This window comes from Marmota flaviventris, chromosome 1 (assembly GCF_047511675.1).
Source record: "Marmota flaviventris isolate mMarFla1 chromosome 1, mMarFla1.hap1, whole genome shotgun sequence".
In the NCBI taxonomy this organism is placed as follows: Eukaryota; Metazoa; Chordata; class Mammalia; order Rodentia; family Sciuridae; genus Marmota; species Marmota flaviventris.
In genome coordinates, this window is record NC_092498.1 from 180,460,630 (window position 1) to 180,486,908 (window position 26,279).

Here is a 26,279-nt window from a genome sequence, read left to right on the forward strand (position 1 = left end):
CGGGCAAAGGCTCTGCGGAGACAATAGTGAAGCTTGACTAAGTGCACCCATAAAAGAGACTTTCAGGAAAATTAATAGCTTCTGTTATGAGTTGGTCATATTCTTGCAAGGTAATTGACAGAGAGATGCCCTTAAAATGGGAACCAAATATCAGATTCATACCACTTTCTGCATCCCACTATTATTTTCTCTAGGATCTGCTTGTTAGTTTGACCTGATGGCTCTTTTTATTTTCTATTTTATTTTTTCTTACTATAGCTATAGCATTAGCAAAAAAGGCTCCCAGCTTTAAATGGTAGCTACAGATAGAATTTTAAACAAGTGCTATTCTGGAATGATGGAGAGAACAGCATTTGCTCAGGGATATGGCTCATTTATGAGGTTTCTCCATTAGTCACAGACAGTAGAATTGATTTATCATCTCCACATTTTTAGGGTTACTTTATCCACAATAGATGTGGATGTGGGAATGTTACAATGGAGGGAACCAATTTCCAGAAAGGTTAATTGACTTCCTCATAGTCACATGGCTTGTTAGTGTTGGAGCCACGCTTAGATCCAAAGTTTCGTGGAGCCTGGTGATGAAATGTTGAAATGAGATCACCCAGGCATAGATATGAGGGCAGATGAATGAAAAGGGAAACCACAGGTTTGAGTCAAAAGAGTAAGGAAGAACTAATGACTCTGAAACTATAAGGAAGGTGTGGGGAGGCAGACATACCTTATTACATTCCATGCACACCTCATGATATTTGGTATATTCCATGCATACTTAATGATAGCAACATATCCTATACACATTTATTGCATATGAAGTCATCCATGCTTTTAAAGAAATACAATGGCAGCTGCAATAAAAATATGATTTTTATATCAAATGACCTCTAAATATGTCAATGAATTCATATAGTGCTCAACTAAAGAAAAAAAAAAGACCCCATGGCTGGATGGGTATATTGGCTATGGTGAAAGTCATGAAATCTAATACACTATATACAAAATAAGTCAAAAATATCAAAACTATTTCTGACTCTTATTTTTTAACTTCTGCCTTGACTTTGAAGTCAACTCCCAAATAAGTGGAAATTCACTGTATTGAAGTATTTATTTTTCCATCATAGAAATGAAGGAAAATTATGTGTGAATAGATGAATAGAGATCCACAGTTTAAAATTTGGGGAGAAAGGGAATTTCATGGATGGTGGAAGGAGACCCTCATTGTTATACAAAATACATGTATGAAGATGTGAGGAAAAAAAAAAGAATAGCGCTACCTTAGATTAGGTAGAAAGAAGTGATGGGAGGGGAGGGGAGGGAGGGGAGATAGTAAGGATAGTAGAATGAAACAGACATTATTATTACTGTGTGTATATATGTGAATGCATGACCAATGTGATTCTGCAACCTGTATACTCAGAAAAATGAGATATTGTATCCCATGTGATTCAAATGTATGATATGTCAAGGTCATTGTACTGTCATTTGTAACTAATTAAAACAAATTAAAAAATAAAATAAAATAAAAAAATAAAATTTGGGGCTGGGGATGTGGCTCAAGCAGTAGCGCGCTCGCCAGGCATGCGTGCGGCCCGGGTTTGATCCTCAGCACCACATACAAACAAAGATGTGTCCGCCGAAAACTAGAAAATAAATATTAAAAAAAAAAAATTCTCTCTCTCTCTCTCTCTCTTTAAAAAAAATAAATAAAAATAAATAAATAAATAAAATTTTATTTATTTACTTTTTGTACTTAGGATTGACCTCAGGGGCACTTAACAACTGAGCCACATCCCCAACCCCTTTTGATTTTTTATTTTGAGACAAGGTCTCACTAAATTTTTTAGAGCCTTGTTAAGTTACTGAGACTGGTCTTGAACTTGCGATCCTCCTGTCTCAGCCTCCTGAGCCACTGGGATTACAGGTGTATGCTACCATGCTCAGCATACAGTTTAATTTTTAATTAAGCAACAAATATTCCATCATTTTCAGATATTTCTGTGCCGAAAGCCTTTTCATTAGGACTTAAAGTTCAAGAAATTTTACATAGTTTTAAAATACATATTTTAAAATAGATAAAATATTTAAAAATATAAGCCTTAGGCAAGACCGTTTGGCTGTCATATATTGAACTTAAGTCTTAATGATATTCCTCATGGTTTTTTTTTTCAAGTGTGAAATTGATCTGATTTTAATTTTTATAATAGATTCTCAAAATATAACATACACATTGAAAAATACTCATTATCAAATGCTCCTGTGTAAACAACATAAATATCATGATATAAAACTTAAGCATCCCAGAACTCTGCTCCATGTGCTTTTCTATCACCTTTCCTCAGAGATAACCACTAATCTTGACTTTCAACACCATTGGTTAGTTTTGTCTGTTTTTGTGCTTAATGTAAATGAATTCATATTTCATTCTACTCATTTGAGTTTGTTACTTTTGCACATTATGCTAGTGATATTCATCCATTGAGTTGTGGATAATTATAAATCATTCACATTGACATATAATGTTATATTATGATAATAAATCTTTGCACTGCAAAACGGTGTTTAAAACAGATGTTCATATGAAGCCAGCCAGCAATGTATGAAAGTTCAAGTGGCTCTGCATCCTCCCAAAGTTGGCATTTTTCATCTTTTTTTTATTTAGTCATTGTAGTGGGTGATCATTGATTTTTAAATTGACCAAAGAAACCTCTAGCAAACTCACCAAACAAAGGTCTTCATTTAAGAACCGCTGTGTGCAAGTGGGGTTGGAGGGGGCAGCCTCTCCTACTGGGGAATGCTTCAATATCATCGAGCTCCAAGAAGAAGTACAACTTGAATGCTGTAAGCAGAAATGTCTCAGCTCAAACGAATGTTCTTGTTTGGAATACAGGAAAGCATTTCATTTGGGAATGAAGAGATATGCATTAGGCTAAATAGTTACAGAATCTGAAAACTGACATTTTAAGTTGGGAGAGAGTTATGGGATAGAAAAAAACAGTAAGGGCTTTATTTTTATTAATTTTTTTTTAAACAGGAAAAACAGGAGGCAGTGGCTGATTTATATTCTCATTATCATTGCAGGGTCTCCGTTTTGGTGCCTACTGGATATCGTTCCTATAAAGAATGAGAAAGGAGATGTGGTACTTTTTCTGGCCTCATTCAAAGATATAACAGATACAAAAGTGAAGATTACTCCAGAAGATAAAAAAGAAGGTTTGTACTGTTTTCAGAAAACATTGACAGATGGAGTAACATTTTGAAATTGTTTACTCAAAAACTTGAGAAGGGAAAAAATTGCCTTTTTAATAACACCAACTGATAAATATTCATAACTGTTAGCAGTCAGTATTTGGTGCATATTCCAAAATCACAGAGAGTCCCATGCATTTACATTTTTGTAAATAGAAGCTCATTTGACAAAAACCAGAAGTTGATATTCCTCTGTAACTAGGATGAGGATGAGAACAGAATTTATCTCTACATAAAGATTCACACCACTTCATGGTATTATGCAAAAAGAAAAGAAAAGAAAAAGAAAAAGAAATTGATAGGATAAGTGAAGTTAAAATGATGTGATTAAAAATATATCTCTTGTTTCATCTAAAGTGCCACGGCTCAAAATGTAGAAGTGCAAAAAATTTTATTTTATGTATGACATTAAGAACTCCAGTTTATTTATTTTATTTATTTATTTTGCTGTTAGCAAAGAATGTTACCAACAAATGTCTATCCTGTGCCTTCTAATACATAACAGTGTAATAGTTGTGTTTGAGAAACAAGCTTTGCAAATATCTTTAAACTCATGAACTATTTATCCTGAGTTCATGTTGCTCACCTTTATATTCTGTTTATAGCTTATGAAGAAATTGCCTGCATTTAATATAAGCCAGCAAAAATAACACTAAAAGTGCTGATACTGTTTGTTTTAAAAAGCAGTAGAGTAGGTGTTCTAGTAACTAGGAAAAAAGCTGTTTATCTTGTATTGATTTCCTATGTAGTGAGTTCTTTATTAGAACCAGCTACTTGACATTGCAACATCTGTGTTTTTTTTAGGAGTGGATTCTTTACCTCTTTTTAAAAACGTGTGAGAGTGTTCAAAAAATATTATATCTCTTGAAATGACAACCCAAATGAAGAACTGTCACAGTTTGGTGCCCCTACTTCTGTCATTTGAAAATTTTGCAAATATATGACTTTTTCTGCATATTTGCATGAAACTGTGGCATATTTTAAATATATAAGAGAAGAACAGTATCATATGGAAATAATTTGGGTATTAGAACAAGTGTTAATACTTGTCCAATGTCAGTTCCACAAAGATAATGGGAAATCAGTGCATGCAGTTTTGGTTTTTCTATTTTCTTTTGAATAGAAGAATACAAAAGGTAAGGATTCTTTGAATAAAATTATTCATATATATATATATATATATATATATATATATATATATACACATATGTGTACTTCTATATACACACACTACACATAAGTATATATGTTTGTATATTTACATAGATATGTGGACAAGTAGAAATTTAAAACTCTCCTCTGCAGGAAATATATGGCTTGTTCCCCCCTCCCAGCTTTGAAGGGGACAGTTTAATCCAACTTTAATTGACTTGCTTTGAACATGAAAGACATGCTTAATTACACAAATTATTTAATCACCTTTGTCTTATTTCCCTCACATCTATGGATAGGGGAGAAATCGCCGTTTTGGCAGACTGCAATGGATAACAGGAGTAAAGTGTGCCTTTTCACTAAGATTTGAAAGAGCTTGGTTAAAACTACCCTTTTCACTACCCAAGTTCTGAATCAGCTGAGAACGGAAAAAGAGTAAGGCAGATTAGAGTGCAAAATATCACCCTTATTTCTGATTAAACTAATAAAACAGGAAGAGGCGTATCTCTAACTGCAAGTGAGTTTCCTCCTCCTCCGGATAAGGCAGAGGTGCCCCTCAGTCAAAAGCTGAAAAGGGGCGGAGAACAGCTCCCCAAGGGGTAAGGAGAGGGCCAAGGCAATTGCTCCCTAAAAAGGAGAAAGAAGGCACCACATTATTCCTGCCCTTCTCCTCTTTCAAATGCAGAGGATTAAATTCTCCCTCTTCCCCTGAAATGAACTGAGGGAAGGAGCAGAGAGGGCAGCATATTATATTACGAGAGAGCTGCCTGAATGTGAAAGATTGCACCTGCCATTTGGGAGCAAAGGGTATGCATTAGAACACTGCTCAACTAATGACAATCGTTAACGATTCCTAATTTCATCTTAAAAATGAGTTCTACATTTATATTAAAATGTGCTTAACAATAAATAGTACCATTTTCCAGAAGAAACATGTACACTATAAAACAATTTCCTGCAAGATTTAAAGAAAAAATGGCAAACTTTAAAAATTATATTATGCAAAATGCGACTTAATAATTTTAAAAATCTGCGAGTAAACTTCTAAATCTTTTTTTTTTTAGTTTATAACTTCGTTCCTCAAATGACTATTATCTTAAATGAAAGTAAGCATTATTTCTAATATATTCTGAATGTTCAAAAACATCTTTTGTCTAATGTGGCCTATGTATGTCCCAGAAAAGTATATAGTATTTTTAGAAAGGCTAAGTAACTATGGTAAGTTATCACTGTTGTAAAATTATTATTTAAAAAAAGATTTTTTTCTCTTTTGTTTTAAACTTTATTTAATGGAGGAAAACATCATTTGATGGCATATCTTTCAGGAAAAACATACCTTAATATGTGGTATTTTTAGAACTAAATAAACATTTAAAAATCATTAAGAGTTCTTATGTAAATGGAGCAGTATTGTACCAGAAAACTCTAAATGAGCATGTGGCCTGATTTGACCCTATACTGCATCATTGAAGTTCATCTAAGTAATATAAATAAGGTTTGTGTTAATTAAATTAATTCCCTACAGAAGCCGTTATGATGGACTTTGCTTGATAGATACAAATGGTGTGAACTTCTATTTTTTTAAAAAAATACTTTAGTTGGCCAAGCATGGTGGTACACACCCTGTAATCCCAGCTACTCTGGAGGATGGGGCAGGAGAATCGCGAGTCCGAGGTCAGCCTCAACAATTTAGCAAGACCCTGTCTCAGAATAAAATTAAAAGGATTGAGGATGTAATTCAGTGGTAGAATACTTTAAGTCACTAATCTCCATGTAGTTTGGGGTTGTATTTGAAATGAAGAAAAACATTTTATAGGAAGGGCTAATAACGTATGCAATACAGTGAAGACTTTCCATTAATAAACAACTGATGAAAGATTAGCACATCATGTCAAATACTCTTTGTACCTGCAGTAGCTTTCAAGTGGGCATCTGATGTGTGTTCTTACATTCATATGTGTGAGTGAGAGAAATCTGATGGGTTTTACCATCTTTTAAAATACTCTGCTTTTTGCCAGGTGTGGTTGCAGATGCCCGTAATCCCAGCAGTGTGGGAGGCTGAGGAAGGAAAATCCCAAGTTTTAAGCTAGCCTCAGCACCTTAGGGAGGCCTTAAGCAACTTAGTAAAACCCTGTCTCAAAATAAAAAATAAAAATGGGGCTGGGAATTGCTCAGGGGTTAAGAGTAGTCCCTGGGTTCAATCCCAGATACTAATAATTAAGTAAATAAATAAATAAAAATACTCTCCATTTTTTGACACATATATGCTTCCATTCCCAAAAAATGAAGAAAAATGTGTACACTGGTAACCACTGACTTATGTGTCCACATCTGGCATTACTTGCTGAATGAATTTAATATAAGACTGTTAGTGTTTTTCCCTATTCATATATCCATAAGATATATTTTGACATAAATTTTGAGTCAGTGTATCAATCAGCTTGGCAACTGAGATTCTTTTCTCACTGATCTGAAGTCTTGTCTGCCAGTTAAATGTCTTTAAAAAAAAAAAAAGAAAGGAAGAAAGAAAGACCTGATAGCTTCTTAATATAAATAGCTGAAACAGGCACAGTCTGTGTGATCACAGGTCCTCAAAAGTGGGGAAAAAATTAGCAAAAAATTCCTTAGGCCTGAAAAGTAGACGATTCTAAATTAAGCAATTTGATTGATTAAAATGTCATTAAATAAAATTAAATAGATAAAATTTTAAAAATTATTTTTAAAATTTAGTATAATTATAATGACTAAATAATCCAACAAATATTAATTGAGCACCCTACCCTGCCTTCAGTATTGGCATTTGGAGATGTCAAAACAGAAACAGTCTGTTTTGGATCATCTAAATCTCAGTCCAAATCCTGGTTCTTCTACATGTTGCTGTTTTGCTTTGACCTTCCATCTTCCACAACTGTGAGAAAATAAATTCCTATTGTTTAGGTTATCCAGTCTATGCTGTTCTGTTATAGCAACCTTAGTAAACATGTGATTAATAAAACAAGCATCCAAGAGGTACTTGCCTTCTTGGAAACCAAGCTTTCTCATCAGTAAAATAATTTGTAGATTTATAAGAAATAATGCATGCAAATCTTGAGAACAGGGCATATAGAATATGCTTAATCGATCTTTGTTGCTATATTCTATATGTTTTATAAAACTAGCTAGCTTTTATTGAGCCTGTGCTTCATGCTAAGTGTCTCACTTGGGTTCATTTACTGCTTCACTTACTACTCATTGTAATCTTTTTTTAATATTTATTTTTTAGTTGTAGTTGAACACAATGCCTTTATTTTACTTACTTATTTTTATGTGGTGCTGAGGATTGAACCCAGGGCCTCGCACGTGCTAGGCAAGCACTCTACCACTAAGCCACAACCCCAGCCCCTCATTATAATCTTACGAAATATTTTTCCTAGTCCCATCAATTTCAGTACTTGACAAAGTTGATATAGTAAAAAATGCTAACACTAGGATTTATACTCATACGATCAAGCTGCAGAACCTGCATTCTTTTCCCCAGAGCCCCTGGCCTCAAAATGTGTATAATGGTATGAGGACATAGATCCAGCAGTTTGCAAAATAGTATATTCAGTAAATGACACTATAGAATAGCAAAAATGATAAACTCTTCCTGGGCAAGGGAACAGGATTGGTTGGGGGCAGTCTGAAGTGGATCAGAGTCAAGGAGAACTTCACAGGGAGAATAATACTGAAGCAAATCTTGAAAGATAAGTGGAGTGTGATTGCAGGGAAGGGAATGTTAATTTCATGTGACAGAATAGCAAGTAGTGGATTCTTTTTCAGAAGAAAAATATGAAAGGGGATTGAAGTTCAACCTTAAGATAGACAGGCTGGGCATCTATCTTCAAGATCTTTCATGCCATTCTGAGGAGTCTGGGTGATGTGGAAGTAAGTGTTCTTCAGAGTTAGAACAGCCTGCCTTGACAGTGGGAAATGAAGGGAGGGGAGGACTTGGTGAATTCCAGGTTTATGGTGTAAGGGCTCTTATTAGCTGAATTGTGTCCCTCTAGCCCAAATGCTTTCATTGAAGCTCCAGCCCACAGTAATTTAGTTTATGCCTATAGGTTTGGAGATAGGGCTTTAAAAGAATTAATTAAGTTAAAAGGAAATCATTCAGGTGGGTCCTCATCCAATCTGACTTGTGTCCTTAAAAGAAGAAATCAAGACTTACAGAGCCACACCAGGGTGTGCAGCAGAGAGGGATGACCGGCCATGTGCACAGCATAGCCTTTCATGAACCATGGGGAGAGTTCTCAAGAATCCAACCCTGCTGACTCCTGGATCTTGACCTTCCATCTTCCACAGTCATGAGAAAATAAATTCCTTTTGTTTAGGTTACCCAGTCTGTGCTGTTCCGTTATAGCAGCCTTAGTAAATATGTGATTAATATGACTTTTATTCAAAAGAGAAACAAGCATCCAAGAGACATTCATGAATTGACTATTGGATGCACCTCTTGAGGTGTCTGTGCACCTTCTAGAGATGTATGGATCAGGAGATCAAGAGAGAATAATGGGTTGAACACATAAATTTGGAAGCCAACAGTGTATTGATGGTGATTCACTAAGTGGTATGAATGGGATTTTGAGGGCTACCAACAGTAGCATCAAGAGGAGGGAGGACAGAGGTGAACCAAGGGTAGGACCTTAGAGCATACGAATATCTGAGGAACCAGGGAGAGAATATCAGAAAAAGAGACAGAGAAATAATGGTGAGGGGTTAGAGACAGCCAAAAGCTGTGGAGAAGTTAAGTAAGATGAAGACAGATGTGCCCACTGAATTTTGTCATTGGTCGCTACTATAAAGCAGTATTAAGAGTGGTGGGAATGAAAACCAGGCAGTTTCTATAATAAAAATTTTACCAACTTTCTGACATTTTGGTGCCAGTACTTTATTAAAATTAAGGAAAACTGATTGTAGCACTTTGTCATGAGCTCTTAGCTCACGGTAGGCAGATTTTAATTTCAAATTATTCAACAATCAACTGGTAAGGCCCCCTAAGACCACTTTCTGACCTTCTAATCTTATTGAAGCCTCTGGACAAGCCAAACTGACCTGTTTACTTTCAGGAATAAAGCTCACACTCAGGTCCTCAGAATTTGCCTCATTTGGAATCTATCACCCCTCTTCATCATAAGAACGCTGCCTGTTTTCTTTATGGGCAGGTTTCCCCGAAGCCACCTAGGCCCATAGAATCCTTCTTAGACCATCTGTGCTAAGCTGCTTGCTTCTCCCATCTCATTCTTCTTGTACTGATGTACCAAACTTCTCTTTTTTATTTTTTCACGGTTTCCTGTTGCATCTCCTCTAGTGCCGTGCAAATAATAGACACAGAGTCTTTCTTGTTAATTGTACTAAGTAAGGGATCAGTGCTTATGTACCAGTACTATGTACCAGTGCTTAACTTCTTTTAAAAGTTTCTTTCCTCTTTACTTGATTGTATGTGTTTCAACTTCCAAAATTTTTTCACAGCAGTTTGCTCATTATGCTAATTTAGTTTTCCATTTAAACCAGTTGAGTATAATAATATGTGCCTTGTTTTTCCAGGCATGGGGCCCAATGCAGTTATTTTTGTTTATTTCTTATAGAGTGTTCCAGATCTGCTTTTGAGATGATGGTTAACACTGGGTTATTCATTATGTGGCAATAGCATCATCAGTTATCAAGGAATGGGGGAATCTTAATTATAATTTCTACAAAAGTGGATACTTCAAATTTGTCTTGAGAATTTAGGGGTTGATTGGCAGAGTTTTTCATATGATCTTTGGTGGTAATACAAATCAAGTGCAATGGGATTTCTTGGTATTTTAACTTTGGGCAAGCAGCAGCGAGATATCATTGTTCAATACACTCACAAAAGTTTTCTATTGCATCTGCCTTTACCTACTACTTCAGAAGAAAATAATTAGGTCTGCATTGCATTTAGCTCCAAGAACCTGAAACCCTGCTAATGCAAGCTTGAATGGTAAGAGCTGATTTTTTCCAGATTTAAAATGTGTGGAGCAGAGCAGCTGGAGGTTGGAACAGTGCCTCTACGTACTGGTGGTTGTTCAGGGTCTTCTGGGCTTTCTGCTCTGCTGTCCTTCTCATGAAGTTTTTCATGCTTATGCTTTTCACCTAAGAGTTGTAACCTATATGTTGCCCCTCTAAAAGGCACTTCTGGGTGCAAACAGTAAAAAAAAAAAAGTGAATTACAAGAGCAAAGGAGTCTTCATATGATTTTTTTTAATTTGTTTTAATTAGTTACACATGATAGTACAGTGACCTTGACATATCATATATTTAAGTCAGATGGTATGTAATATGATTTTTTAAAGAAAAAAATATCAGCCACCTACCCCCCCATTAGCACTTTATTGACCATGATTCTGTCACATGGCCATGGTCATTTCTAGCTTCAAGAGACTCTAGGAAATCAAAGTTCTTTGGTTTGTTTTATAAACTTTTACCCCTTAAACAGTCAAAAGAGAAAAAAGATGTAGAAATGAGGTTGCATCAGTCAATATAGAGTATCTATCAATATATTATTTACTATTTTCTATATGGCAGATTAATTATCTATGTATCCTACAATATAGAAGAGTGAGGGCAAATAAGTTCACTACTCAAAGCCTCAGTGTTGTGAAGAAGTGGAGGAAGAACTGAAGCCCAAGATGGTATGGTCTCAGAGTCCATATCTTTCCACCACTATGTCCCAGGGTTACCTATGAAGCAGATGGGGGAAAAATGAAAATGAGATGAACAGAAGGCTGAACTTTTCTCAGTTCCTCCCTGAACACCTACATGTGATTATCAATGAAACAACTCCTGCCCCAGTCCTGTTTGCCATTCCCATATTTCTTAAACTCCTCTTTATGTGAAGTGTGTTCTATAGGTCCTACATATCTGCATCATCTGGGAGTTTGTTGGAAATGAAGAGTCTCCAGCTTTCAAATCACAACACAAAGGCAAAGACTGCTCCCAAAGGCAAAGACTGCGTCAATTCTAATAAAATAAAAGATTCTCTGACACATAGTGCTCAATCATTTCAACAAGATCTCCAGGTAACCCAGATGCACACCTTAAAGACCTTCTCTGATGTTATGGCTTGGATATGAGGTGTCCACCGAAAGATCCTGTGTTAATGTCAGAATTTTTGGAGATGAACTGATTAGATTATGAGAACTACAATCTAATCCATGGGTTAATCCATTTAATGGATTGATAATTTGAAAGAACTATTGTACTGGGTGATAGCTGTAAGTAGGTGGAATATGGCTGAAGGAGATGGGTCATGGGGGTGTGCCTTTGGGATTATATCTTGTCCACCTGGCTCCTCCCTCTTTCTCAAACATAAGCTGAGCAGTTGTCTTCTGCCATGTTTTTTCCCCTTAATTTTCTGTCTCACCTCAAGCCCAGAGCAATGGAGTCGGCCCACTATGGACAGAGACCTCTGAATCCAGGAGCCCAAATAAACTTTTCCTCCTCTAGGTTGTTCTTATTGGGTATTTTGGTCATAGCCAGAAACATCTGATACCTGGCCATACAGACTAAAATAACCTACCCCTCCCCCCCGCCCGGGGCACACTCTCACATTACCCTGTTCATTCATTGTTTTCCCAGCAGTGACACCTATTTGAAACAATTTTTTCAAAAGTTGGTTTCTGTTCATTGTTCTCTGCTTCATTAAATTGTAAGCTTTAATAGGGAACAGTCTTTGCCTTTCTTGATCAGGATCATATCTCCAACACTTACAGAGTGAGCGTCTGACACATAGTAAGTGTTCAATAAATATTTGATAGATATATGGATGTCTATATGAATGCATAAATGATATCCAATTTAGGAAAGTTGACTATTCAGAAATAAAAAACAACACAGTATTCTTGCTGTTTCAAAATAATCAGATAATAATTATGAAAGCTGCCTGTTTCGGGTACAATCGGATTTTACATTATATGGTTGTGTTTGGCATAATTTGATGTGTGTTTACCTAAGTCCGCTCACTCTTAGAATGTGTTCTTACTCTGATATTGAATGGCCCTTTCAATTCAAATAAAATCTCTGTGGTTGGTTCCTTTTTTTTTTGGTTCTTATTGACTCTCCTGTTTGTCTTTGAGTTTCTGAAAATCTCAATTTGATCACATTTTAAAAAATAATTGAATTCATTTGTTGAAAAAGATAAAAAATACTCTTAAGGACAGGCATTAATCCACTGGCCAGGTATTAATTAAATCTAGGGTGATTTTTATGTACTTTGTATATTTTAATTTTCAATATGGACATTGTAATAATGTTCCTTTCACTTGCAAAAATATTCTGATTTTGTCATTATTGTTATTGTTCACAATAGAAAAAACACCTGCAAAAATCTTAACAAAGAGTGACTGCCTGAGGAGAGCACCAGGGTAGAAATTGATACTATATCCCAGGAGATAGATTTCTGCCTCCAAGAGAGTTATAACTAATTCTTTATCAAATATGTGATGAAATTATAACTGAAGAGCCCCCAAAGGTGCTTGAAGTATTTTATTTCACAGTACTTTATTGTACTACATATATTTTTAAAAAACACTTTGGATTTTTGCCTTTAGAGATGAAGTGATGAGAAGAAAATGTTTTCACAGACCATCATAGGGACTAAACCATAAAAGACATGACATGCTTCACTGGTCATTCAATTTTAAAGAAAATTTTAAAATATTCTGCAGCCCATCAAAGTATACCTGTGCACTGAATTTATTCTGTTGCAAGAGTTTGTGATCCTTGGATAAAAAGTTTATCAAATGAATATCTTTTCAGTCTGATTTTTTTTATAAAATATATTTCTAATTTTAGTACTTCAAGAAGGGAACATGGTCTTAGTGTCCCATTTTGGGGGGTGAATTTAACATTTAAAAAAATTTAATTGAATGATCAATTCATTAAAATACCAGGTGAATGTGGAATTGTAAGATTGGCAAGTTCATGCTGAGAGTAAAAAAAAGCCATATAACTTGATTTCCTGTATGGATATACAAACTTGGTGATATCCACTATGCCCAGCAAAAGTCACCCAGGGATTGTTATCAAGGAATATTTTAAAATCAGGGATTGTAACTGTTGTGCTACCATCATGGATGACAGATTGGAAACCATGTCAGAAATATTTAGGCACCAGTTATCTTTGACTTTCCAACATATTGTAGAGAGGTATGCTTGGGACTAGCAGGATATACTGTGGGTTTGTTTCAAAGTGTGTGAGGAGGTGGGGTATTTCCCCTTTTTGCTTGTCTCTTTATATGGGGTTAGTGTGGAAATGGCATTGCCATTGTGTGTGTTGGTGGGGGCAGACTATTGTGTCCTATGAGAATAGGTGTTAGCTCTTTGGATAAGTGCTGGGAAATCTGAGTGCCCTAAACAGGAGAGATTGGATACTCAGATTCAGGGAACCTTGAGTTTAGTTTCTGCCTCTTGCTTTAGTAAAAATGAACTTTCCACCCAAGCTAGCTTGTTTTCAGATACTAGTAGGAAAAATGTCATTGACCAATCCTGCATTTTGCCACAGTGGGCATCTCCAGAATTCCACCTGGCTTTTCAGAAACCCATTTGATACATATTGAAGGGAACAATTTGACTTATAGACAATACAAAAGTATTAAGGGTAAATATCTCGAGAGCCTTACAGAATCCTCTCTTGGATCAGGTGATCTCCTTGGCAGCAATGGATCAAACTGAAAGCCAGGTATGCTCATAGACCATATAAAAGTATTAGGGGTATCTACTGAAATGTTCATGAAATTCCTTCAATCTCTTGGAATCATATAGATATATTAACTTGATTTTATTTGATTTTTAAAAATACACCTTTCAGTTGCTAGGGAAAATTCATACAATTAGGAAACTGCTTTCCAATTTAGAGAATAAAATTTTTCCCAGATATTAACATTTCATAGCAAATATTCACATTAAGAGTGTTTATGCAGATTGGAGGTGAGCTGAATATATATTAACTAGAAAGCTGTTGTAGTGACTGATGATATTGTTGAAAAACTTCAGAAATTATAAATGGTGCTTCTGAGCATATTGGTTTGTACTCTTGTTTTTCTAAGTAATGTTGTTTTTTTCCCATTCTAGACTGTGAACTCTGTGGAGGCAAAGGCTATATCTGATTTACTTTGATACAAGAATTTCAGCTAGGGTATGACACACATGACTGAATAGCATTAAGAGATGCAGAGTGTTGTGGCTATCTGGAATCAATCTCTAATGACTATTTTTTTTTAAATTTGGAAAAACAAAGTATGTTGAAATAGCAATCCCAGCCATAATCTGGAGTGTAGAGGGTTTATGAGGAATTTTTAAGAATGTAAGAAATCATAAATAATACAATGAAATAAAATAGCAAAGGAGCCAGAAAGTGAAGTATTAAAAAGAAAAGGAGAAACTCTATTAACAAATGAAGTAAATTGATGATTTTTTTTTATAAAAAATCACAAATAGAATAAGAATATCAAATGCAAAATAGGTTTTTTATTTAATGCAATCTTAGTGCAAGGGTAGAAAAACTTTTTTAAATTCCAGATGGAAAATGAAAGCAAATTATAGTGTGACATGAGAAAAACACCTCAGAGTATCAATTTCTCAAGAAAATGGTTCTGAATAATGTGACCACTAGGAAGTGAACCCGATAGCAATGACGAGAAACTGACCACACTTATCATAGAAAAGAAGTTAAGTGGAGTCCTTGCCACACTAAAGCACATTACTGAGAAGTAGCCATGAGAATGGTTAAGAGTCCTGGTTTAATTTTTCAAGTACACATTCTCCCACATGTTTAGGGTACCATATTGTGAGCTCAAGGATCTAATGAAATCATGGAACCCAACTGGGACTCCAACTGTATTTCATCTTGCAATAGGATTTTAGTAAAACCTTAATAATACATTTATGATATTGCAAGTTAACAAGTTATTTAACAGCTTATTTACATACATTACAACATAAATACAGAAACCTAAGCCATGCCCTCAGACAGTGACTTCTGAGTAGGTATGCTAGCTTCGTGTTCAAAGGAACTGATTGACTAAATTAGGGTTATGTCAAAAACTATTTCTACTAGTATTTGCTATTACCTTCTTTGGAGGAATATTACTTAAAAAAAAAAAAACCCAAACCTGTGTCTATTGAGGTGTACCTAAAAAATTGACTTTCAACTTTCCAGCAAAGTTCTGAGGAATGTTCTGGCTACTGGTGAGTAGGAAGGCAGTGGAGGGAATCTAAAACTTCACAAATAGTCAAAAACAGAAAATGGTGAAGGGAGTTTCTCAAGAGTCTTGTAGAATCTTCTCCTTGATCTGGTGATCTCATTGGCAGCCATGGGCCAATTTGAAAGCTGAGGATGCTTATCAAACTCTCCAAAAGTACTATTGGCTGGCCATTGTACTCTGGGTAGCCATTACAACATTTGTAAATAGGAATTTTATCCCCCATCTACATGAAAGAGATGTGTATTTTTCTTGTATTTGTTGGTGTCTTTCCATGTGACTATTATCCTTATGTAATCATCTTCTCTAGAGTTGAAAGACACAGTTTTAATTTGTGAGAATAATCAATGATAGTAGTGAGGTAAAAAAAAAATCCAACAAATCTGATTTGCTAGGCAAGCATGGCAAATAAGTTGCCATATGACCCAATGTCCTGGGATTGGCTATGGCTGTACCATGCATATATGATATGGAATGTTACATACATAGTATCCAATACAAATTTGAGATTTTTGTGCATTAATTAAAATTATTAAAAAATTAAAATGAAAAGAAGCAGCCATTCCAGCTGAGTAGAAATGACTTGCTTCTAATTGTTGTGTGCTCCTTGCAGTTTTCAACAAGGAAATGCAAATTTTGTTTCCAAATTAGAGAGATTATTAGTGTCACATTTAAAAATATGCTTTAATGTGAATATATGTCAAAGTAAAATTTTCTACTCTAATGTTTCCCAAAGAGTAGTAAATACGGGCTGGAGTTGTAGCTCAGAGGTAGAACACTTGCCTTGTACATGTTAGGCACTGCCTTCGATTCCTTGCTCCACATATAAATAAGCAAATAATATAAAGCTCCATCAACAACTAAAAAAAAAGAGTAATAAATTTCATGAATATTGCTACTAATATACACTGTGACTTTCAATGATACACAAATAGCTTTTTAAAGAAAAATTGCTATTTTAATATAAGGAAATATAATCGATGCATAGATATTATTAAAATTATCTAAATAAAAATAAATGAGTATTTAAGCTTTATTTTAAACTTAGTTTATTTTAACTATATTTAAGTATTATATAAGTATGGCAAAATAAGGGAACTGGTTTTTGAATGATTCTAATTTGAGATGAATTCATCAATTATAGGAAGACTCACCATGGGGTAAGTCAGGGAAATACGGTTAATTTCAAAAGCATTACAGCTTTCTCTTTCTATTGATCTGTTTGCCTATAACTCAGTAGGAAAAACACATACTTTGTAGTATATTTATCATACAGCTGTAATTGATTTCTGTAGTTTAGGGGGAAAAAACATGCTTACTTACCAACTTACCATAAGGGAACTTGGATCTCTGAAGTTCATTAATATTTAGAAATTTAATTTTCAAATTAATTTCAAATAAAATTAAATTTTAATTTTCTTAAAACCATTACATATATAAAGCTACCTTACATGTTTTTTTAGATAAAGTAATGTCTAACTTTTATTTAGTCTTTATCATGAATGATTTAGTCTTCTAAATGATTTCCAAATATTTATCAATTTAATCCCCTAAACAATCCTATAATATGGCAATATTATCAATTTTATCAAAAGTTAAATAACATAAGATCCCAAAGTTAGGAACTGGCAAGGCTAGGACTTGAACCTTATTTAGCTTCAGAGTCTGACCTCCTATAATTGCTCTATCACAAGGTCTCTACATTGCAGTATAAAAGAATATATACACAATATCACACTGCAATCAAAAATACAGGGAGTGACAGTTTGTATCTACCTAAAACATTTAGCATGGTCCCATGTAAAACTAGGGAAAATTTGGAAAACAGAAAAAATGCAGAACTGAGAAAGTACCAGGGAAAAGCATCTTTCATACATTGATGTGTTTCCAACTAAAAGGAAAAATTATTTCTCTACTCGTAGAACAGTTCTCACATCAGAAGGGTAGGGTTTCCATATCAAGTGATTCTCTAATTTTCCGTGGGCTGCAATTGGGTATCCAGTGATTTAATTCAACTCTGACACCAACTACCTGGAGCTATTCCAGATCCAATAGGTTAGGGTTCAGTTTCCCAAGGCTGCCCCATTCCTCAGGTACCAACCGCAAGTTATAGTCTTCAGGTTACTCAATTTTCTTTCTAACTCAGCTACATGTGGGGCTCCCATGACCCCTTCCTCATGCTCATCATTTTGCAGTGACTTCTCACAATGCTCAGGGAAACACTTCACTGACATTTATTGGTTTGTTATAAAGGATATTATAAAGGATACAGATGAAAAGACAAATGAACAAATCCAGAAGGGTCCTGGGCACGGGAGCTTCTGTGGTCAGTGGAATTGGAGTGGGGGAGTGGGTCCACCACCCTCCCCGCACATGGATGCAAAACCCACGTTAGGATTTTATGGAGGTTCCATTACACAGACATAATTGATTAAATCACTGACCATTGTGATTAGTTCAGTCTCCATTCTCTCTCCCCTGGGAGGGAGCAGCTGAAGTTTCAGTTCTCTAATCCTGTGGTCAGTTCCTCTGATGCTGAGTCTCCATCTTCCAAGACTCACTTCATTAGTATGAACTCAGACATAGTTTAAAGAGAAACAAAAGACAATTCTCTTGCCCCATCCCTCAGGAAATTCTATCCGATTTAGAAGCTCTTTGCCAGTGACCAATGAGTAAGACCAAATAAATGTCTTACTTTGTTACAATGCCATACTTCCCCTGTCTATATGAAGTTTTAAAGAAATTCTATAATAAGCCTGGCTTCAAGGAAATACTTTTGGAAAACTTCATTTCCTCTTATTGATTTTGAAGATGATTTTTATCATACTTGAATCCTTTATGAAGGAAGAAATCTAACATTAAAGGCCTACCTTCAAGAAGGTACTTTGACTTACCAAATATCCCATTAAATTTTCTCAGAAAAAGCACTTAGAAATGTGTAAAAGTGTAAATGTTGCTTCGTATGTTTTAGGGTCAGTAGAAAACTAGTTTTTTTGTCTTTTGAAAAAGCATGTTTTTCTGCTATCTACTTAGGTTGTCTCCACCCCACCCATCTAATCATATTTCTATTTTCCTTTGAGCTTCATAAAGTACATTCTACTCCTCTTGAGTCTAGAGCAGACATATTAATTTGTATTATATCTTATAAATACTGAGTTTAATGAAAGGATTGCTTTTAAGTGCTTGCATTTTATATCTTCTACCCCATCAAGAATGACTGTTAAAAATAATTATGACTGTCATTCAAGTCATGAGCCATTGTGATCCTTGAGATAATGTCTATTTTTTAATCTATACTGTCTTTTATATCATCATGTAATTGCAAGCCCTGTCATAACTCCACCCATACCAAACCTCAAGAACACATCATATTTCAAGAGATATAATGCCTTTCTTATTCACTCTCCTTTTCTGCATTAGTGCAAGCAAAAGGTTTTAATGGTGAATGTTTCCATTTACTATGCAATATGGCTGGCGAATTAAAATGTTAGAAGTTCTAGATGTAAAGCTTACATCAGGAAACTTGCAAATTAAATGCACACATTTATAAAACAGTGAAGAGATTCTTAAAAAAAAAAACATAAACCCACACACCAAAGATAGTAGAAAATACCATAGCAACAAAATGTTAGAAGCTGTGAAACAAATGAATGAGTGTAAGCTAACTTAATAGATGTGAGAAACTTAAATCTTAACTACCAGTGGAAAGAACCAAGGAGAAACCAGATTCCACCACAGAAACCTCCAAAAGCTCAAGAAGAGGTTCCTCAGAAGAGAGAATGAGGCAAAACTAAATACAGAAAGGTAATTTGAAAGTATTTTTAAGAAGCATCTAGATCCACAGGTTTCCTCCTTTAATATATGCAAGAAGATAATTACCCTTCCCAAACTATCAGGTTCCCTAGGAAACAATATTAGTAGTATCGATATCTGTGTGGGAAAGAAAGAAGCGGAACTGAGCAGCTTTGGAGTTCTGAAATAGTGACAAAAAGTCCTCCCAGCTGGAATGACTTTTCAGAATTGTCCTAAGTTGGTCAAAGGGCGCATTTCTGAGCACTCACATTGGCCAATTACTGTAGGCAAGTTGTCCTCACAATTTGTGCAGCAACAGGACAAGGTGATCTTTCCAACCAAGCACCTGGGGAAATAGATCCCTTAGTTGTGAATGGGGATGTTTAGGGTACAGCAGCACATTGTCTAATACAGAATTCTGCAGAAATCTTAAGGCTTATTTATTTGCTTATTTATTTATTTTGTGAGGGAAAAGGAGAAAATACTCAAATGTTTGCCTAAAGACCCCCATTCTCTTCTTCTACTTGGTTCCTGGAGTGCTAGCCAAGAAGTTCATATTCTCCCAGTAAGGCTTTGGAAAAAATTTTCCAAAATAATCTGGAAAGCCCAGGAAGAAAGTTCCAAATATATCAACATCAGGACTTGTTCAAAGAGATGGTCCCCCCTGTAGCAGAGAGGGCTTTTGACAGTCATGCTGAAATGGATTTTTATAAATATATTAATCAGTAGGAAGATTGAAATATTAAATCAAGGACTCTTCAGTGACAAAGATGGAAAATGAAAAGAACTCATCATTGGAGGACTCAAGGACTGCCCTGACCTAGAGCTTTCTGTGATGATGAACATATCTTATGTTCGTCCTGTTCGGTACAGTATCAGCTAGCTATGTGTGGCCACGAAGCACTTGAAATGTGGCTAATGTGACTGAGAAACTGAGTATAAAATGCCAAATTGAAGAGCTACGTGTGGCTAGCAGCCTGAACAGCACAAATCTAAGAGGTTAAGCAACTGAATTAAAAAGAGGAAAGAGAGAGAGAGAGGAGAAATTGGTTGGAAGAGAGGGGAATCCATTAAATCAAGTTGTTCAGATTCCCAGAAGTGAAGGACATGAGTTTCCAGACTGAAATTTCATGAAATTATGACCCTGCAAATAAAACAATGATTTCTTTGGCTCCCAGAAATGGGGAGGAAAGAACACAGTAACTTATAAAGGATGAGGAAACAGAAAGACTTAGGATTTCTCAAGATGAATACTGGGAGCTAGAAGACAGTAGTGGAATGCTTTAAAAATTCTAAATGAGAATGACATCCCACCTAGAATCATGTCCAGCCAAATTACTAACAAATCTAAAGGCAGAAAAAAAAAATCTTAAGACATGAAAGATCTCTGAAGATGTCTCTTTCACTTACCTATTCTCAGGACTCTACTAGAAGCCCTGGTGCATCAAAATAAAGCAGTAAACTATGAGAGAGGAAGACATGAGATTCAGGAAATGAAAATAAAACTCAAGGGAGTATATGGTAACCAGGATGACCAGGAAAGGATAGCTCATGATGGAAACCATGCCCTGTGTTTATCAAACCACCCTGATCAGATTGGAGCAGGTAGAAGCATCTGGGAGAAGTTTTCAAGATTATTTTTGAGAATAAATGAGTTCTACTTGAGGTATCAAAACCTAATGAGAGAAAGTTTACACATAATTGATAAATAATTTGGATTTTATTAGTGATAAACATATGAAAACTAAGCAAACCCCCAATCTACACAATTCTTAAAGCCAAAAGAAACCCCAAAAACTTCTATAAAAAATAAAAATATTTATTGTATATCAAGACTGGAGGTATAACTAGGGGAGGCCCTTGGTTCTATCTCTAACACCAAGCGGGTAAAAAGTATTACAAATCAAATGACTCATGTTGTGAACACTGAATACTGAGCTAAGTTAAGTACAATAGTCCCTCTTATCCACAGGCTCACTCTAGATAGTTTCACTTACTCATAGTCAACCATGGCCTGGAAATATTAATTTTTAATTTTGACTCTTTCAGGAGAGAGATCACATTCACCTAACACTTATTACAGTGCATTGTAATAATTGTTATATATTATTATTGTTAATTTTTGCTGTGCCTATAGGTATGTATGTACAGGAAATAGCTTGCACATGTAGGGCTGTTACTATCTGTGGTTTCAAGCATGCTCCAGAGGTGTTGGAACTCTCCTACATGGATAAGGAGGGACCACTGCTAACAACATAGCCGCACTGGGAGGAAGAGGGGTGGAGAAAGGACATGAGTGGTTGGAGGGATGGAATGTAAACAGAGGAAACAAATTGATAATGCCTACAATCAGAAAGTTAAGAAAACAGCAATTAGATTGTTATTTGTAAGAGAGTAATTACTAAAAAAATGATTTTAAATCACCAAGAGACTGGAAAGTTTTCATTTCTGATGCAGGAGAAATGGGAAAGAGGATCTGGAACTTGAGTTTTCTAAGAATTCTTGGCCTATTTATGGTACAAGCATTTATAATTTTGATTGATCTTTTAATGCATATGCATATCAAATTAACATCCCCAGATGCATTCAGATGTTATTGACCTTCAGTTCAATTGCCACTCATCCAAACCTATATTAACTCATTAGTAATAATAAATTTCCTAAAATCTTATGAAAAACATAAAACTAAAGAAACAAAATGACAACATTTATACTTTTTATCAGATACTTTAATTACTGAAGCAGCATCTCAAATTAGGGGAAAAAACCATAATAATCAAAAGGAAGAATAACATTTAAAACAGTACTTATATGAAGAAGACTAATGGGGGAAAAGTTTCAGAGGTCTGAAGAGATCCCAGAGTTCTCTGCAGGGGAATTGTCTATGGTGTAGCCAGTGCACTGGTGGGCAATTTCACCAGCAATCTCATTTAAGATACTGTAGCTGAGTTGCTAAAGTTTCACCCTAGGCTGACTCCAAAACCAAAAGAAGCAGGAGCTACACAGCCTGGATCATTGCCCCATCTTTCTTGTGAATCAAATGAAGCAATAGGCATGATTTGAATACATGAAGCATAGATTCTTTTCTCTATCAGAAGAGGTCACATCATGTAAGGATTAAATATTGTAGATGATCTATGTCCTTCAATTATTAGTTAAAGGGACACAGACATACAAAAACAAAACAAACAAACCCATAGCTTTTAAGACTTGTACTGTAAAGCTTATAGATTTCATGAAACAGGGAATTTCTCCTCATTTTTTCCTCAACTAGTAATTAGAATTTATAAGGCCTCATTCCAGTAGACTTTAAACTAATCTATGCACAATAGCCTTGTAAGGACAGCTTCTCCTGGACCTGACCTATGTTCTTAATCAGTTAGTTAGTTTTGGGAAGAAAGATATTTCAAAGTTTTGTCAATTCACTGGAATAAAACTGCCGATTTCATCACAATCTTTATATTTCAGTGAATCTGGAATGCCACATTAAATTCAGTTCCACTGCAACAGACATTTTTAAATGCTCAAACATTCCAATTTTTTTTTCTAAAAATTCCAGTGTGCCCACACATGAAGAGATTTTTGTGAGTGTAGCATTTGTTTCTACAAACTCAAGGTTTCAATGAATTGGTTTTTCATCGCTGCTTGCCAGTGCAGTATTTCCACAACTGAGTCATGAATCTTTTCCTTTTACATTTGGACAGGGAGCTGTTGTCCTGCAGGAGCCTTTGGGGGATCAGATGTATTGCATTTCAATGGAATCTGTGAGCACCTGCTATCAGCTAGCCTCAAAGCACTAATATCCTCCCTCAGCAAATCTCTTCCAACTTTGGGCAGAAGTTAGTCACTATTTACAAAGAAGGAGATTTAGCTCTAAAGTTTCTTGTTATTTTAATTCTATGATAACTGAGACAGAAAAGCAATTTCAGAAGAATAACACTAGGCATCAAACAAACTTGCACCATTGCTTCATATGAAAAATGTCTCTTTTTAATTTCATGAGTGGGCATTTTTCTTCAAAGGGTCAGTTATACTTTATGAAATACAAAACCAACTCAAATAATAAAAAAGAAATAATAACTTTAAGTACTTCTAGATAGAATAACAGTATATCAAGTCCATTTCATAGATGAGAAAAAAAACTTGAAAGTTTCAAGTTACTTATTTGTTGGTTCTTGTAATCTTTCATACTGCGATTTCTCAAACACAAGACTTCAAGAGAAAAAATAATTACTTAAGATGATGCAGATGTTTTCCATGTGATTCAGTTGAGTCCTTTTCAGGAGAGAACTTCTGGAATTGTTGCTGACTGACAGTCTGAAATTGTTAGTCTCTATAGGGATTACCTGGGCTGAAACTATGACTTATCCTTGGCCATACCCTCTTCCAGGTGACTTTCATTCAGTGATTTCTAAATTGTGGGAAAGGAAAATATAAGAATATAAATACTCAGTTCTCTCCTCCAATTTGGGACAATTCTGAAGGATCCTCCCGGCTCCAAACTTCCCACAAAATTGGCTGAGGTCTTTGTTGAGATTTAGCATGACCCTACTTTCTTCTCTGCCCAGTCGAGCTCCAATCTTGTTTTGCTCCCAACACGTTGCCTGTCAGCACACTCTCAAAATCTGCCTCCATGCAAGTCTCTGCTTTAGTTAACTTCCTTGGAAACACAACATGTACCACTGATAGGACGCTCTCTCACTCTCTTTCTTTCTCTCAAATATGTGTGTGTGCGCGTGCACACACACACACACACACAGCAAATTAGATTTCTACTACAATGAAAACCAGAATTCAATTAAATCAATTTGAAAGGGAGCAAGACAGACTGCTTTAATGTACATCCCAGTGATGCTAACTAACAAGAGCAAATTAGTAATGTACACAGTAGTGTCAAACTGGAAATAAGACCGAATCACAGCTCTCTAGCATCCAAGGGGAATCAGAATGTGACAGTCAGATTAAAACTTGATACTAGCCAAAAGCTTATTTTCTAATATTTCTTTTGGATTTGGCATGCTCAGGTGCCGTTTGATTCTTACATAACGTGAGGCCAGTGATTTCCATTTTCAGTCTGCTGCTGCACTGTTTCCATGCTCAGAGGGCCAGCTGCAGGTGCTGCTGTTGTGTAAGAGACGTGGGGTTTCCCCGTTGCTAAGAGAGGAGGATGCTCACTCAGAATGCAGTGAACTTCCATTTTTAAGTCAGTTACTGAGGGAAGGGTAAGAGCTGCCTGAATTAAATATCAAACTTGACTCAGGAAAAATTACTTGAATTTGTTATGGCATTTTCTAAGGTCAATGATACAACTTCACAGTGTACTGCTTAAATGCTTAAGATTTAACCGAAGTGCTGCATCCATAGATTCATTGATGCACTCACCCATTCAGTAAAAATTCATCAAACATCTAAATATATGAAGATGAAAAAAAATGATTAACCTTTGCATTAACTGTGGTGCTGGCTACCAGCTCTGACCTGTTAGTTTCTATAGGGATTACCTGGGCTGAAAAGAGGACCTATCCATGGTCACATCCCCTTCCAGGCAACTTTCATCCAATGATTTGTCAACAGGAGGAGAGGGGAGTATAAGAATATAAAGACTCATTCTCTCTTCCATCCTAGGACAATTCTGAAGGATCTTCCCTTCTCCAGAACACCCCCACAAACTTGTCAATGGGGGAAGGATACAGTCAAATCATTAACATACATTCTTCTTTATAGTAAAGGCTAACTGGGAAAACTGTTTTGAGAGACTGATTATTTCTGAGTAGGAATGGAGACACATGAGGGAAGTGAAGGGAGGGTTTCTCAAAGCAGTTGACAGTTTCACAAGAAAAATATTTGGATAGAACAAAGGTAGAACATCAATCAAAAGTAAGACGCATGCAACAAGCAGTCATATTGTTACTAGAGCCACTGAACTTAAAAATTACCAGAAACAGTGAAAATCTGCCACCCACAGTCATGATAGGCAGAGGTGGCATATCACAATTTGCTTTGGCACAGGACTTAACTCACTGGTGGGTAAAGTTAAGCATTCCCCCTCACCCACCATTTCTCTGTTCTCTTGGGACTTGCTAATTGCTAGATAAGTAGCTTTTGGGATCTTCCACATGCAGGAAGCTTTTAGGAAGAAAAAATATGAACCCCAGAAACCTTAAACTATGTGTGAGGCTTGGCTATGCCTTTGTTTTCTTGTTTCTACCACAGTGCCTTACATAAGGTAGGCATGTCTGTTTGAAAGTTCAGGGAAGTAGAAAACAAAACAAAACATGTTTTAAAATGCATGGACATGTGGACAATGATCATACTGATTCCCAAAGCACTTGAGATGGGAAAAATTTCCTCTAATTTTTTTTACCTGAGAAATTCCAGTATTGCCCTACATAAAGGATTAAAATAAAAATTTTTCATGGCATTACTTTATTCCATATGTGAGAAGATAGTTGACTACTTGTTAAAAAAATAATGCCTTTTTACATATGAAACAATTTATAAAAATAATGAACCAATATGGTGTAGAAATTTTAACTTCTAGTAAGAATTCTTTTGCTCTCCTCAGGGATCGATGTAAAATATCATGAAATGTCAGTATAAAGCATGCAGTTTTCCTTTTGTGTTATTTATGGATTTTCATAACCTGGGAATGATAACAGCATTGTTTTTTATGAAGTCCCTGAGGAAAGACACGAGGAAGAAGTTAGCAGATCTGGAAGGGATGAGGGCCATCAGGAGGGTAAGAGTCTTGAAATGAGAAGAATAACCTTTAGATTAACACATTTATATTGGCGAGATTGCTTGGTGTTCTTGAGTTCCAAGAGATCAGTTGTTCCAAAACTATTT

The 26,279-nt window shown here is 35.6% G+C and overlaps 1 protein-coding gene across 1 annotated transcript in view; it reads left to right on the forward strand.

The window, feature by feature from the left end:
• Positions 1-26,279, forward strand: part of Kcnh8 (potassium voltage-gated channel subfamily H member 8) — a 346,203-nt gene that overhangs the window by 150,116 nt on the left and 169,808 nt on the right. Inside the window, exon 3 of the mRNA XM_027923181.2 lies at positions 3,079-3,210. Within this exon, the coding sequence (XP_027778982.1) occupies positions 3,079-3,210 (132 nt within the window). The remainder of the gene's footprint in view (positions 1-3,078; positions 3,211-26,279) is intronic.